At 39.6% G+C, this 13020-nt stretch overlaps 1 protein-coding gene across 1 annotated transcript; it reads right to left on the minus strand.

The window, feature by feature from the left end:
• Positions 1 to 2172: 2172 nt before the first annotated feature.
• Positions 2173 to 12972, minus strand: CHCHD4 (coiled-coil-helix-coiled-coil-helix domain containing 4). Its single transcript, XM_055706638.1, has 3 exons — positions 12804 to 12972; positions 10659 to 10757; positions 2173 to 3325 (listed from the first exon to the last, which is right to left on the minus strand). The coding sequence occupies exons 1-3, from the start codon at positions 12823 to 12825 to the stop codon at positions 3030 to 3032; spliced, it is 417 nt and encodes a 138-aa protein (XP_055562613.1). The 5' UTR covers positions 12826 to 12972; the 3' UTR covers positions 2173 to 3029.
• Between the last annotated feature and the right edge of the window lie 48 nt (positions 12973 to 13020).

The following is a 13020-nucleotide window of genomic DNA, read 5'->3' on the forward strand; positions in this document are numbered from 1 at the left end:
ATAAGGTGGGCACCTGAAGGAGATAAGGAGACCATCAAGTCAGGAAATCATTGAACAAAGAAAATTGAAAGGTCTACTCCACCTAGACCCCACCTATTGTGAATGGAATGATTAGGTGTCAAAATCAAATGAGTATGTATGTAAAGATGTTGTGTAACCTCTCACAAAAACTGTATAAAATACCTGACTTTTCACTGAAAACTCTGGGGCTAGTTTGTCCGGTGTGAATCGGCTAACTCCCCAACATTGCACGAAATAAATACCTTTTGCTGCTTAAGGACAAAATTGGGTCTCTGAGCAGTTACTCTGTGCCGTTTTGGCATCACTATAGACAACTGCATTGGTTTACATAGCAAAAAATGATATTCCAGACAATTTATTTTTCCCCCTGTTCATGTAGAGTTAAAAACAAGTCTATCACTAGAGATGGGAAATAAATTATGTAAATTCTGTGATACTTTCAAGGGATATATAATGGTCAAGAAAGATGAGCTGGCAGTGGGGAGGCAATCAGTCAAAAATAGAACAGGCTGGCACTTACAGCAGGAGGAAAGACACCTGATTATTTTTTTTTTTTAGTGCAAGTTATATCACTTCCATATTTAAGGGATTATCCAGAATGCAAATACAGTGAAGTTGTAACAGTTACACTAGTTTCTAATTTGACAAGGATAGGAGGAAAAGAGTGATAACTTCCACAAAGACCTCTTTAGAATTAGAACTATGACTTCCTTCCTCAAAACACCTGAAACACATTACATAATGTTTTCCCCAGTTCCTGATGTAAGGCCCTTATACATACTCCGAATTTTTACTGGATCTAGCACAACACGTTATCAGGCCGCTGCAGAGTCAGAAAGAAGCAACTCTATCCTAAACACAGCTTCAAATTTGTTAAATGCTGCAAGTTCCCTTTGTCAGTATTAAGTTCAGGTCCCTAGTTACTGTACGACCAGGATGCTTGCATTTTGTATTTTGTACACAGATACTATAAATACTGTAACAGTACAAATACTGTTAAAAACCTGTAGAGCATGGAGGCAACGTGGGAAAGAAAAGCAGAGCAGAAAAAAAAAAAAAAAAAGGTGGCAAATCACCCTTAGAACAGAGCACCCCTTCACAAACAACTCTTGCTTCTTCACAAATAATGCATTAGATTTCCATTTGAACAACCAAAAGCTTGGGTACATGCGATTTTTTTTATTTATTTGGTGCCCACTGTTTATCTGATTACCTAAGATTCCATTTTCACGGTCCAACTGCCTAAGTGCCAAGGTTTATCACTGCTGCTTTTGTGCCCATTTACTCAGGTTAACTTGGCATTTGTCTTCCTATGTCTGAGGCAGACTGAGAAGCTCTATCACACCATTTCTCTTAAAAGCAAAGAGATGCTGAGAGTACCTGCTACCCATGCCCTCAGAACTGAGTAGTTGTCAGCTGCTTAATTGGTTACAACTATTTTTTGAGGATCCAACAGCTGTACTGAAATATAAACAGCTCAAACACACCATAAAATTTAAGGAAAATTCCCCTCAAACATTTGGAAGCAACACTAGTAACACTGAAATAACTTAGGCAAACAAGACATCAGGACGTTATGTGGAAGCAATGTTGCTGAGCACTCAAGACTGCTGCCCACAAGAGATGGCAAATGTTTCAATATTACTAGATCTTCAGGGCTGCATTACTGCTACTACAACTTCTTATGCTTTGCTTAAGTTAACACACACATAAGGAGAGGGGGAAAAAAAACCCACCACCACAACAACAAAACTCACCCTGCAATGAACAGTTACTGAAGCCACAGGTACAATTTGGTTCTCACAGCTTACATTTTGCTAGGGAAGAAAACCAAGCAGCATTCCCTTACCCACAGGTATTAAACCTCAAGTAATTTTCAAATATTTTAATGACTGTTCAGATCCTCTGTAGTGCCAATTCATGATCCAGTCTAATATCGCTACTGAAAATGCTTTACTTTTTTTATGTCTTCCTGTCTGGAGCTGGGCAGAAACCAATTGGACAAGAATAAAAATCTGGCAAGCTGGTGCAACTGATCTTCACAAGCCACAAGTTGATTCAAAGTCTACTTATGACACAGAAAAGTTCTCTCAAATCCAAGCAGTGTTAACAAAAAACCACACCAAGCCACAAAGACACAGGAGCTTTCAATGAAGGTAAAAAGTATTTGCTTTTTAATATGCACTTAAGTCACAGTATCGGTTTTGAGATCATTATACGAGGTAACATTTTCATTGTATTCACAAAGTATTTTTACAAGAGCCTGTCTATACACCGAAGGAGCACGTACTAAATAAAGGAACCCAAAACTTGTGGTTTCAGAGCAAAAATAAAGTCAGTGACCAACATTCTTTCCATTCATCTTTATCAATGGTTGCACAACACACTGTAAAAGCCATCAGAATAAATAAATGAAATCAAAGGAGATACGCATTTCAGCATTTTTCTGCCTGTCCTCACCTGATGTCAGTAGTAAAATGCAACCATAATCTAATAAAACCATTTGAAATTATTTTACAAGTTCTAGACATAGATAATTTTCAGTGTCCTGTATCACTCTGGAAAAAAAATAAGGTAAAACAATCATTTAATGCGATTTCTATTAATAGAACAGAATACATTAAAAAAGAGCAGCTACTGATCAGAACATAATGAAATGAAGGCAGACCTGGTGTGCTAGTGGGATTTTAGTTGAAAGCTATGTATTTAGACATTATTCATGTCAAATCTGAAGGAGAACTTTAGTAAAAAATAGCTGTTAAAAGTATGAACTTTCTGATAGCAGGTTACATAGTACTCCATTACACACACATAACTCCTGGTTTTTACCAGTATTTATTTGCAAGGCTCTAGCACTGAGATTTCTCCTTCAGCAACAGATTATTTACTATGATACAGCATATAGAACAATGGTGAAGCATTTCTTGACAACTCAGAAGACAGACATACTGCAAAAGTCCATGTCTCTGAAAATGAGAAATGGAGACAACAGCCTCCTTGCATCTTCATTAGCTAGATCCCTTCTCCTCTTTGGCAGCAGAAGCCTCCATAGGAGTAGCTTCCAAATCTTTGCTTGACTTCTCTTCTTCTTCATTTTCATCCTCTTGAGGGTAAAGATCTGGATATTTTTGCATGCATTCCTGCATGGCACGGAATTGGTCCACACAGTCTGATCCCTTTATTTCTTCTGTACTATAGTGGAAACAAGAAAAGGCTGACTTGAACTGTTCCCCACAGGGACCACTAGCCATTCCACCCAGACATGGGCAATTCCAATTGATATCTCCATTGGGCAATATCAAACCTGAACAAACAAGAGAGAAGAAAAGTTAAAGCACTCCTTCCAAAAACTGATTTTATTTAGTGAAAGCTGCTATGTTGCAGGTGTAAGCTGAAGTACTAACAATGCCATATTAGTTCTGTAGCTTCAAGTGTACTAAAATGCCTTTTACTTCCTGGCCGGTCTGTTTCCATCTCTGATGTGTATGATTCTTTACTGGCCACAAGTGAGATTAGTTCTATATCCATGCCTGAATTAAGTCGTTTTCCCTAAACTACAGACCGCTATAAATATTCTAAGGAAACTGCAAAACAGAGCAAAGTCAAGTCAATCCACTTGCCAGATTCTGTTGGGGAACAAGCAAGCCTTAGAATAGTGTCATACAAGTCACAAGAATTTAATTCCAGTATTAAGACTGGAAGTCTTTTAAATCAAGTTGGATGGATGCATTTTTCTTCATTTTAAATGAACTCTGGAATATTAACCCAAAGCTTTCCCCCTTAAAATGTGAACTGGGAAACAAGAATTACAAAAAATGAAAGTCAGTTTGTAAGACAGATTAATTCACTGTACGGGATCTGGCTGAGCCCCACAGCAGCCCTCAGAGTGCCGTGCTCATCTTGGTAGCTAGAAAGGTGGTGATAACACACCAATGTTTTCACTCCTGCTGAGCAGTGCTCCGCAGCATCAAGGCTGTCTCTCCAACCTCCTCCCTGCCCAGTTGGCTGGGAGTGAGCAAGACCTTGGGAGGGGACACAGCCAGGACAACTGACCCTTAAGTGACCAATGGGATATTCCAGACCATATGACATATGCTTAGATATAAAAGCTAAGAGAAAGGAGGAAGGGAGGGCATTTGTTATTTAAGATGCTTGTCTTCTGGAGCAACCACTATGTGTACTGTGTGTGTGCACTATGTGTATGTGTACTTCCTGGGAAGTGGCCAAACATCACCTGCTGATGGGAAGTAGAGAACAACATCTTCTGTTTTCCTTCTCTTCCATGCATGCAACTTTTGCTATTGCTTCATTAAACTGCCTTTATCTTGACCCACAAGTCTGGATTTTTTTCCACCTTATTTTCTCCCCCTTTGTTCTGCTGAAGAGAGGAGTGATAGAGTGGCTCGATGCGCATCTGGCATCCAGCCAAGGTCAGGCCACCACAGACCACAAGGAGTAGTGAGAGCCAGGTTGACTGGTTCTCAGAAACAAAACTGCACTTTGGATCACAAGTGAAAGAGTTAGGTCTCATTTTAGACTCTGAACTGGAATAGCTGTAAGCTTCTGCTCTGGAACAGTTAAAGTCATCACAGAAATACTTCAGTGATGGAGTAGCAAGGTGAAAATTTAAATAGGTGTATGTTCCTTGAGACATCAACTGATACGCACAATGAATTTTAAGCAGCAAGCTAGAGAATTAATCTCTAAGTTTTAGAAAACCTTTTGAACAGGCAGTTATAAAAATGTAATATAACAGACTTAGTCATGTGGGCTTCTAGAATCCCTAATATATTGCTCTCAAGCAATACAACTCCATTCCCTTTCTCTGTTTTACATAAACATACATGTAGTTATGTTCAGCTGCAAAGAACAAGAGAAATACTGTACTGTGATTCAAGCTGGTTTCTGCTCCACTTCAACAGTTTGCTCTCTGCGTCTCCTAGCTGACTTCCCTAACTTCATGTCCATGTTGAGTTTCCACAGAAGCTAACAGCATGTGCATAAACCTGAAGTTTAACTACTTTCCCTTTAGAAGCAGGTATGAAAATACCATTGTCAAAAAACAGTTGCATTAATTCTGATCCAAACATGAAATTCTATTTAGGGGTTGATGTAACTTGATGTTACCTAAAATACTCCCACATAATTCAGTAAGTATTTATCATCTTTGTCCTGTGGGACCATGAAGTTCCAGATGTACGTTTCACTCCCACAAGCAACTCCTTAGGCACTAGGCCACAACACCATGAATCTTACGTACTGGTACAGCAAAAGCAGCTCAGTCATATTTATTGCTATATTAAAAAGAATGAAAGGAAAATTTTCTGATTTGCAATTTATCCACAATGTGCTCTAAAACAGTCAATACAGTTCAGCAGAAAAATAGAGTAAAATCTCAGTGTTGAACAGTCTCCTTTTCATTATAGAAAGCAACAGCTGCCTTGGCATAATATAGTCAACTACAGTAATACTGTAATTTTTTCATAGATCATGTTTTATTTGGCAAGATAGTTCTGTAAAATATCTGTAATAATCACTGTACTGAGAAGATATACCTAGCACAGTGCATCAGCATCTCTATCTGCCTACAAGAATTCTGAGACAAGGAGATGGATGGCTGGTGCCAGATTCCTTGTTGCCAACGATGACATAAAGCAGAAAGATGTTGAACATACAGAATAGAAGAAATATAGCTTGCTTTGCAAACTAGATTTTAAAGTCCTATATGCTTCCTCAATAACATCAATAGGTCATTTTAAACAGTCATTTTTTCTAATACTTAAAAAAACCCAAACACATGAAGAGTTTTGAGATGTTCCTGAAGACACCACAGCAATATTACTTGTAAAATAATTCTCTTAAAATAAAGCGTTCCTTTTAGAACCAGAACTGCCTTGTAAGCATGCAAATGTTAACCATGTAAGTTATCCCATAAACAGTACTTTCTTGTACATCACATGAGCATTGATTTGCACCTATGTGATCAATGAAATAGCATCAGTTTTACATGTTATATGCATAGAAACAATGCTTAAAAAACCCACAAAACCACAAATAAGGCAAACACTTCCTGATAATTAAAGAAAGCACGCTTCAATGAGTAAGTGTATCAGCTAGCTTAGAACACAATAAAAGTGGAACCAGATTTCATCCATCACTCTTCCTAAATTGTAAATCTGCAATAGATATGATTACTACTTTTGATTAAAACCAAATTAAAACTTACTTCAAATGCAGTCTGAACCTCACTGATACAGTGAATCATAATCTACTTCAGCCTGCACTTGGGGAAGAAAAAAATAACCCTGTTTACATCACAGCAGATCAAGGCTTGTGTTAGCAATTAACTGCTGGCATGACACAATCTCTTAGCTCATGGGATCTGTTAATATCGTCGATGAAGGCAGGCCCATCTGCATTTATGTCAACACTTGTCTTTGTACTTGCCATAATGAAGTCCCACTGTTGTTCCGAGAAAAGGTTCTTCCCTGTTACATGACAAACATTCCAATAGCAACTTTCACATATAACAATAACGATTCACAATGTAAGATGACATACACATAGGAAACAGGACTGGAAGGGGTATCACCAGTAAAAAAAAAAAGAAAAAGGAGTACTGTACATCTGATCACTCATCAAGTTCTTTCTTAAAAGAATTAGGGGGTTTGCTTCATCATTCCTCTGTGGAAACCATTTTGAAACTGTGTTTAAAATAAGAGGACAGGAACAAGTCTGGACAAAGAGAAGGGAGAGGACAGCAACAACCTGTGTTTGAGCTGCAATTCCATAAAAGCACTTTCAGCCAACTATCACAGCTGTAACTCATAAAAATTACTTTTCGTACATAAAACTCACCAGTGCCTTCTTCATATAAGCCTAATAAAATAAAAAACTATTCTGATGGGAGCAAAGATCTCAAGGAAAATGAGAGATCTTTCACATTCTTTCTTTCATCTGCAACACATAAGAGCAGAAACAAGCTCTACAGTGAGAATACTATTTCTAAATGCTGCAAATGAATTCCTAATTTGTTTCTGTCAGCCACAGCTGTTAAAAGGCACATACAGTGAACCTTGAAATACACTGCAATATGAAATGCTAACTTGAACCTACCCTGGTTTGTCTGCATTCCCATTTCACTTGGCTTCATTTCTTTCACTGTTTTTGGCTTGAAGTGAGCCATTAACATTTTGCCTACCAAACTCTCGCAACTGATAGAACAAAATAAATTAATAATTAAATCTCATAAGTGATAGAAATAAAGAAGAATATACAACTTTATTTTCTCCCAAGGAAATCAGAGCACAAGTCTTCCTGAGTTACTGACTAAAGTAGACTGCTCAAAAACTGTTAATGTCTGAAGCAAAATAAGGACTACTCAAAAATACTGAATTACACTGTTTATCTTAAATATTAAAAGGGCCCCTACAAAAACCCAAAACTTTAAATAAAAGTTTCCGCTGTATTAGAAAACAATCCAGATGACGGCATTTCTATTCAATAAATTTATTCTTTCCCAGATATGACCGTTCTGTGTGTAGCACAGCAGAAGAGATGGAAAGAGTCATTACACTTAATTATGCTACAGAAGTTGGAACACTGTATACCAAGTCTTCTAAGCAGAAGCTAAATTAGAAAAGCCTGCATCTTACTTTATGTAAAACCCTTTCTAATTTTCTTTTAAATAAAAACCACATGAGCCAGAGCTTCTGCACTTCAACATATACCCATGTCTTTCCTGCCCACAAATTTCACTCCCATTAGATGCAGCTACATTCTGTGACATGACAATTGTTTCTGTTTTGATCTGATGCACTGTAGCCCAATGCTTAAGTGAGTTTTCAGAGAACCTTAAAACATAGTAGTAGCTTATCACATGCTAAAGAAAAAAAAAAAATCACAAAAAAAATCCAACCCAAACTTATTAACAGTATTTAAACAGTTTACAGAGCTTCTCATTTTGAATCACACTGGCACACATTTTCACTGTAAGGCACCCCTGACATAACCAGGTTCTGCCTTTCTCTGTTTACTTCCTTGCTTTATAGTTCAGGAAGCAAGTGGTCTAACATGCTGTAAATACAGAATTGCTAGGAAAAAAAACGCATCACCTCTCCTCCTCACCATGGACTTTCCATATCCAGCAAAATACACCTGAGAAGAACCAATTAATATGGCATTTAAACAAGGAGAAAGTGGCTCTTTTAATTATGGCTAGTTTATTAGTCAAATACAGGCACAAGACTATACACTTGTGGTATACCTACAACCAGAAAAAGAAAATTTGGGGTGGAGCATGAGATGGAAGGAAGAGAATCCCCTCTTTAGAGGTACCAAGAGAACTGTTTTCCATGTTAACACTCCAAGGCTTTATTAGTATAGCTACATTATTACTAGTCATATCGTTTATGCTAGATCAGAGATAGGCTCCCCTCCCTCTCAAAAGGCATCAAATACAGATGATTAGTTATAGGAGCAATATGCATCCACACGTCGTTGCTAGATAGCCACCTTTTACTAGCAGAATATTTAATCACCAGCAAAGACCATGAAAGATTGTAAGGAGGAATACAAGAACTTTAAACAACCACATGTAACATCACTACACATTGCATACGTGAACTTAGCTAAACAGCAAATCATTTTGTTTAGCTGTACACCATGTAAGGTGACAACGGTGCAGCAAACGATAAAAACTCCATGGGTTTATATGTTCTCCAGATATGATATCTGGAAAAAGTCCCTTTGCTTTATTTTGCAAGCAGTCTCCAGTTTTTCAGAAAAAAACAGAAAACCATAGCCCACAGAAAAAGAATGAGGAACTTAATTCTACCTTCTGATCATTAGAGGCTGTTAACTTTTCACTCAACAGACCAAATAGTGAATTCTGAATTTGCCTCAGACAGGAGTTAAAAACTGTTGATTTTGTTTCTCTTCCACATAGCATATCGACAGGAGCCAATATTCTTAAAAATGAGCTCTCCTCAGACACTGTTTTCCACCTAAGGATGAACTACTTTTCATGAATCATTTGTAGGTTCTACCTTTCATCCTGGTGAAGACAGTCACAGATACAAGTGCCAAGTAGATTTTATTGCCTGTCGGCATCTCTGTTTGAAATCTTTAGGGGCTGGTGACAAATCCCAAAGCACAGATTGTTTCCACCAAATAGGAGGTTTGGATATTGAGTCTTAGCCAGCAAAATATGAGGTAGAAGAATTCCTGACAGATACTAAACTGCACCTTTTAAACACCTTTCTGAAACTGAAACCCTCTCATCATTCTCATTTGTGTAATCATAAGACTGAACAGACTCATCACTGCTGACAAGCAAAACCTTTAGATATATCTACTGACTACATATAGGTGAAATGAAGCGAGGATAAGCAGCTAAATGCAAAATAATTTCAACAACCCTATGTATGAAAAAAGTTATTTTAATAACACAGGAAGACACAGTTCAAATGAAACTACACACCGTATCAGCTAACAAAGCAACCCCGTGTGCTCCAGCTGCTAAAATGTGCTTAAATACTGCCCTCTAAAGGTCACAGAGCCACTGGCTTAACTTTCAACAAAATTTCAAAGAGTGAAGCGTTTACTTCAATCTCAGCGTAGTTGAAAGCAATGAGATCACCTCACACAAAGTGAAGGGGCTAAAAGACTGTAAGCATAAATGCAATTAAAAAAATAACACAAATTCACAGATGTTCAAGAAAATTTATTAACCCAGGGCAAAATTTATTTGATCATCATGATCGGAAGATTATGTCATTTACCCATTAGAAACAACCTAAAACATGTTCTGTGCAGCAGAATCTTATTATTAATAAATTATTAATATTGTTATTAATAAAACAATATTACAAGTCTCGACCTCAGAAATATTCTGCTCTCTTAAATCTCCATTTTCAGTTTAGGTCTACTTCACATAAGAAATGTAACCTTCGCTGAAAACTTTCACTTACATCTTTTCAAGACAAGATAGGTACAGTTGAAAACTAAGTAATCGGAACTTTCCTGTCATGCACCAAAGATATTACTACTAGTTACTGATTATATTGCTACTAGTATAATACAGGATTCATCAGATAGAAATTCTATTAAATCACATAGAGATCACCAAATTAAACAGTTTCAGCTGCACACAGGCCAGTGAGCAACTCACATCAATGACGGCATACGTTAACACTTCAGCTACTCTGAAAACTGCAAGTTGCCATTTAAAACAGTGAAAAAAACAATCATGATTTTCACTGGTTAAGCTCTAATACTGTTAAAAGAAGAAAGGAAGGAAAAGTTTTTTCCCACATATCTCTGGCTACTAACCAAAACTATAAGCCATCAACTGATGTATTTGAACAGGCCACTTTGAAAGATCAGTAAAAGTGCAGGAAAAAAACCACCATAAGGAAAACATGTAACTTTGTATGTCCTAATTTGAAAGCTAAAACTACTAAGAGTTTGGGTGTTTATCTACCAAATAACTAGCTGCCCTCAATCTTGAAAAATGGATGAATAATTTGTTCCCACTTCATACAACATTTGTTTTCTGTTTTGGTTTTTTAAGATTGTTAGAATATGATATAATCGATGCATTGCTCATTACTTCTGTTCTTCTGCTTACTACTGACCTTGTTCTTCATAAGGGTCGTCTGGGTCATCTGCAACCAGCTCAGCACTGCTTGGTGTCTCATGGTCCTCCTTGGTTGCAAATATAATTCTGTCTTTCCCTAACATATAAGGGAGAACAAGCAAAAGTTCAGAGAAAGCTGAGACAGGAGTCATTTACAAAGCTACCAAACACCACAAGGTAATGGGATATTCAACATGATGCATTAATATTAATACTGAACGAATCCTGTTGTACTTAGCAATCACCTTCAATTAGAACAGTTGTTGGTTCAGAAGAACACATACAAATTGAAATTCTAGTCTCCTGAAGTTCTAATTTTCACAGCAACATACTGTAATGGCTGCAGATCACAGTACAGTTCATTGAACTGTGAAGTTAAAAAGCTGTTTCAAAACAAGCTCAAACTACTCTGTTACCAGGGCTAACCCAGATGAAGGGGTTAGGCAAAAAAAAAAAAAAAAAGGAAAAGTGAAAGAAAAACTATAGTAAATTAAAGCGTTCAACGGTATACTTATTAAATACAATACTCTTCATTAAAAACTAGTGTAAAATTTTACAGTAATTATCTGACATACTCAAAAGCACCTTAACAATGTAGAACCAACAATGCTGAGGGGTGCTACAATATTATCAAGGATAGAAAAAACCTTCCTGCTCTTGTGCCACTCTTGATTTAACAAAGTTCTGTAGCAGGGTGGGGGGAGGCTTAGCTGGAAACCTGAGCAGAGTTCTCTAACAACTCTGTAGAACTATAAAAAAAATAGATGCTCTGATGCAGATGCATGCAAAAAAGAACAGCTAGCTGAAACTTTTCTGAACGCACAACTGAGTATTCATTGGGTGGAAAAAAAAAAAGTAAGTTCCTAAAGAACTTCCTTTAATTCATAAAAGCCGCTACAGTGTGACTTGGCATATTAGGAACTAGTATCTTTTTGCCCTCGATGTGACCTCAACCAGCAGATTATTTAGTAGCTTCCTTTATTCTGCTCCATAACCAATCCGCATTTAAACATGTCTGCGAAATAAATAAATGTAAACCCTTTTTAAAAGGGAATCAGTTTTCTGTCAACTGCATCGTACTCCGACAAACTTTGTAATGTAGAATGTCTAGTCATTTCTCATATAAAAGGAATTAAAAACATACGAACTCTAGCCCCTGTCACTGCAATTTTGTAGGATGCCATAAGACAACTTACAGATCTTGAAAAGATCCAAAATGTTAAAATAAGGAAATAACATTAAAAACATAGAGCAAAGAGGTCTGTAGGCTATGACTACCTCAGTTTATAATCAGTACGTCAAAGTCTGTAACTTCCAAATGGCATTCAGACCTACAGAACGTCTTTTCTCTGGCATAAAATTTTATATTTAGTCATTTTACATTACTTAAGGGGTGGGTGGGTGGGGGAGGAATACAGCCGCCTGGATACGAAGTGGTGAAGTCTCCTAAGTACAAACAATACAAGATAATACCTCGTACAGATACGGAACCTTAAAGCTCGCACTCTACCCACCCTATATCTCTACCGTTTTTTCCTTAAAAAGGGAAAAAGGACCCACCTCTGACCAGCTAAGACGGTAGAAATTTAGCCCCTGCAGAAGGGCCCCGTTCCACGCCGGACAGGCAGCACGCCGGCACGCCTCGGCTGCTCCACACCAAAACCCGCTGAGGTAAAACACGAGCCCCGAGGTGCCCACACGCTTAGCTCCGGCCATGTCGCGGGGTTGCGCAAACCACGGGCCGCAGGGCGGCACCTTCCCGCCCCCCGCTGTCTGCCGCCGCGACGCGTGTCCCGCACACCGCCTCGCCCCGGGGCGCGCCGCAGCCCTGCGGGGCCCCGCCAGCCCGCAGCGGCGTTCGCAGCGCAGGCCGCCCCCCCGGGGACCCTGGGCGCCCTCTCCCGCCCCACGGCTTCCCGCCTTCCGTGAGGAGAAAGGTCGGAGGCGGGAGGCGAGGCAGCGCTCCCCACGCCGCCGCACACCGCCCGCGGGCGCCCTTCGCCTCTCCGCTCCTCGCAGGCTGCGCTTCCCCTTCGCGGGCTGAGGGGAGCGGGCAGCCGCCCTGCCTCGCCCCCAGCCGCCTCAGGGCGAGCCCCCCCGGCCTTCCCCGCCGGCGTGACATTGGGAGGACACCCGAGCGCACCTTCTTGCCTGCAGTAGGACATGGCGGAGCCGCCCGGTGCCTTCCCCGGCAGCGCGCGCGCAGACCGGCCCCACCGCGCCCTCCGCTCCTCCGGCAGAACAGAGCAGAGCACAGCCGCAGCAGCGGGCAGCGGTGAGCTGCTCCACGCTATGACCTCCCGCCTCCGGAAGGACCTTCCCAGCCCGCCGGCGCCGCTGACGCACCTCCTGCCGCCCGC

The sequence above is a fragment of the Falco cherrug genome, chromosome 4 (genome assembly GCF_023634085.1).
Source record: "Falco cherrug isolate bFalChe1 chromosome 4, bFalChe1.pri, whole genome shotgun sequence".
NCBI lineage: Eukaryota > Metazoa > Chordata > Aves > Falconiformes > Falconidae > Falco > Falco cherrug.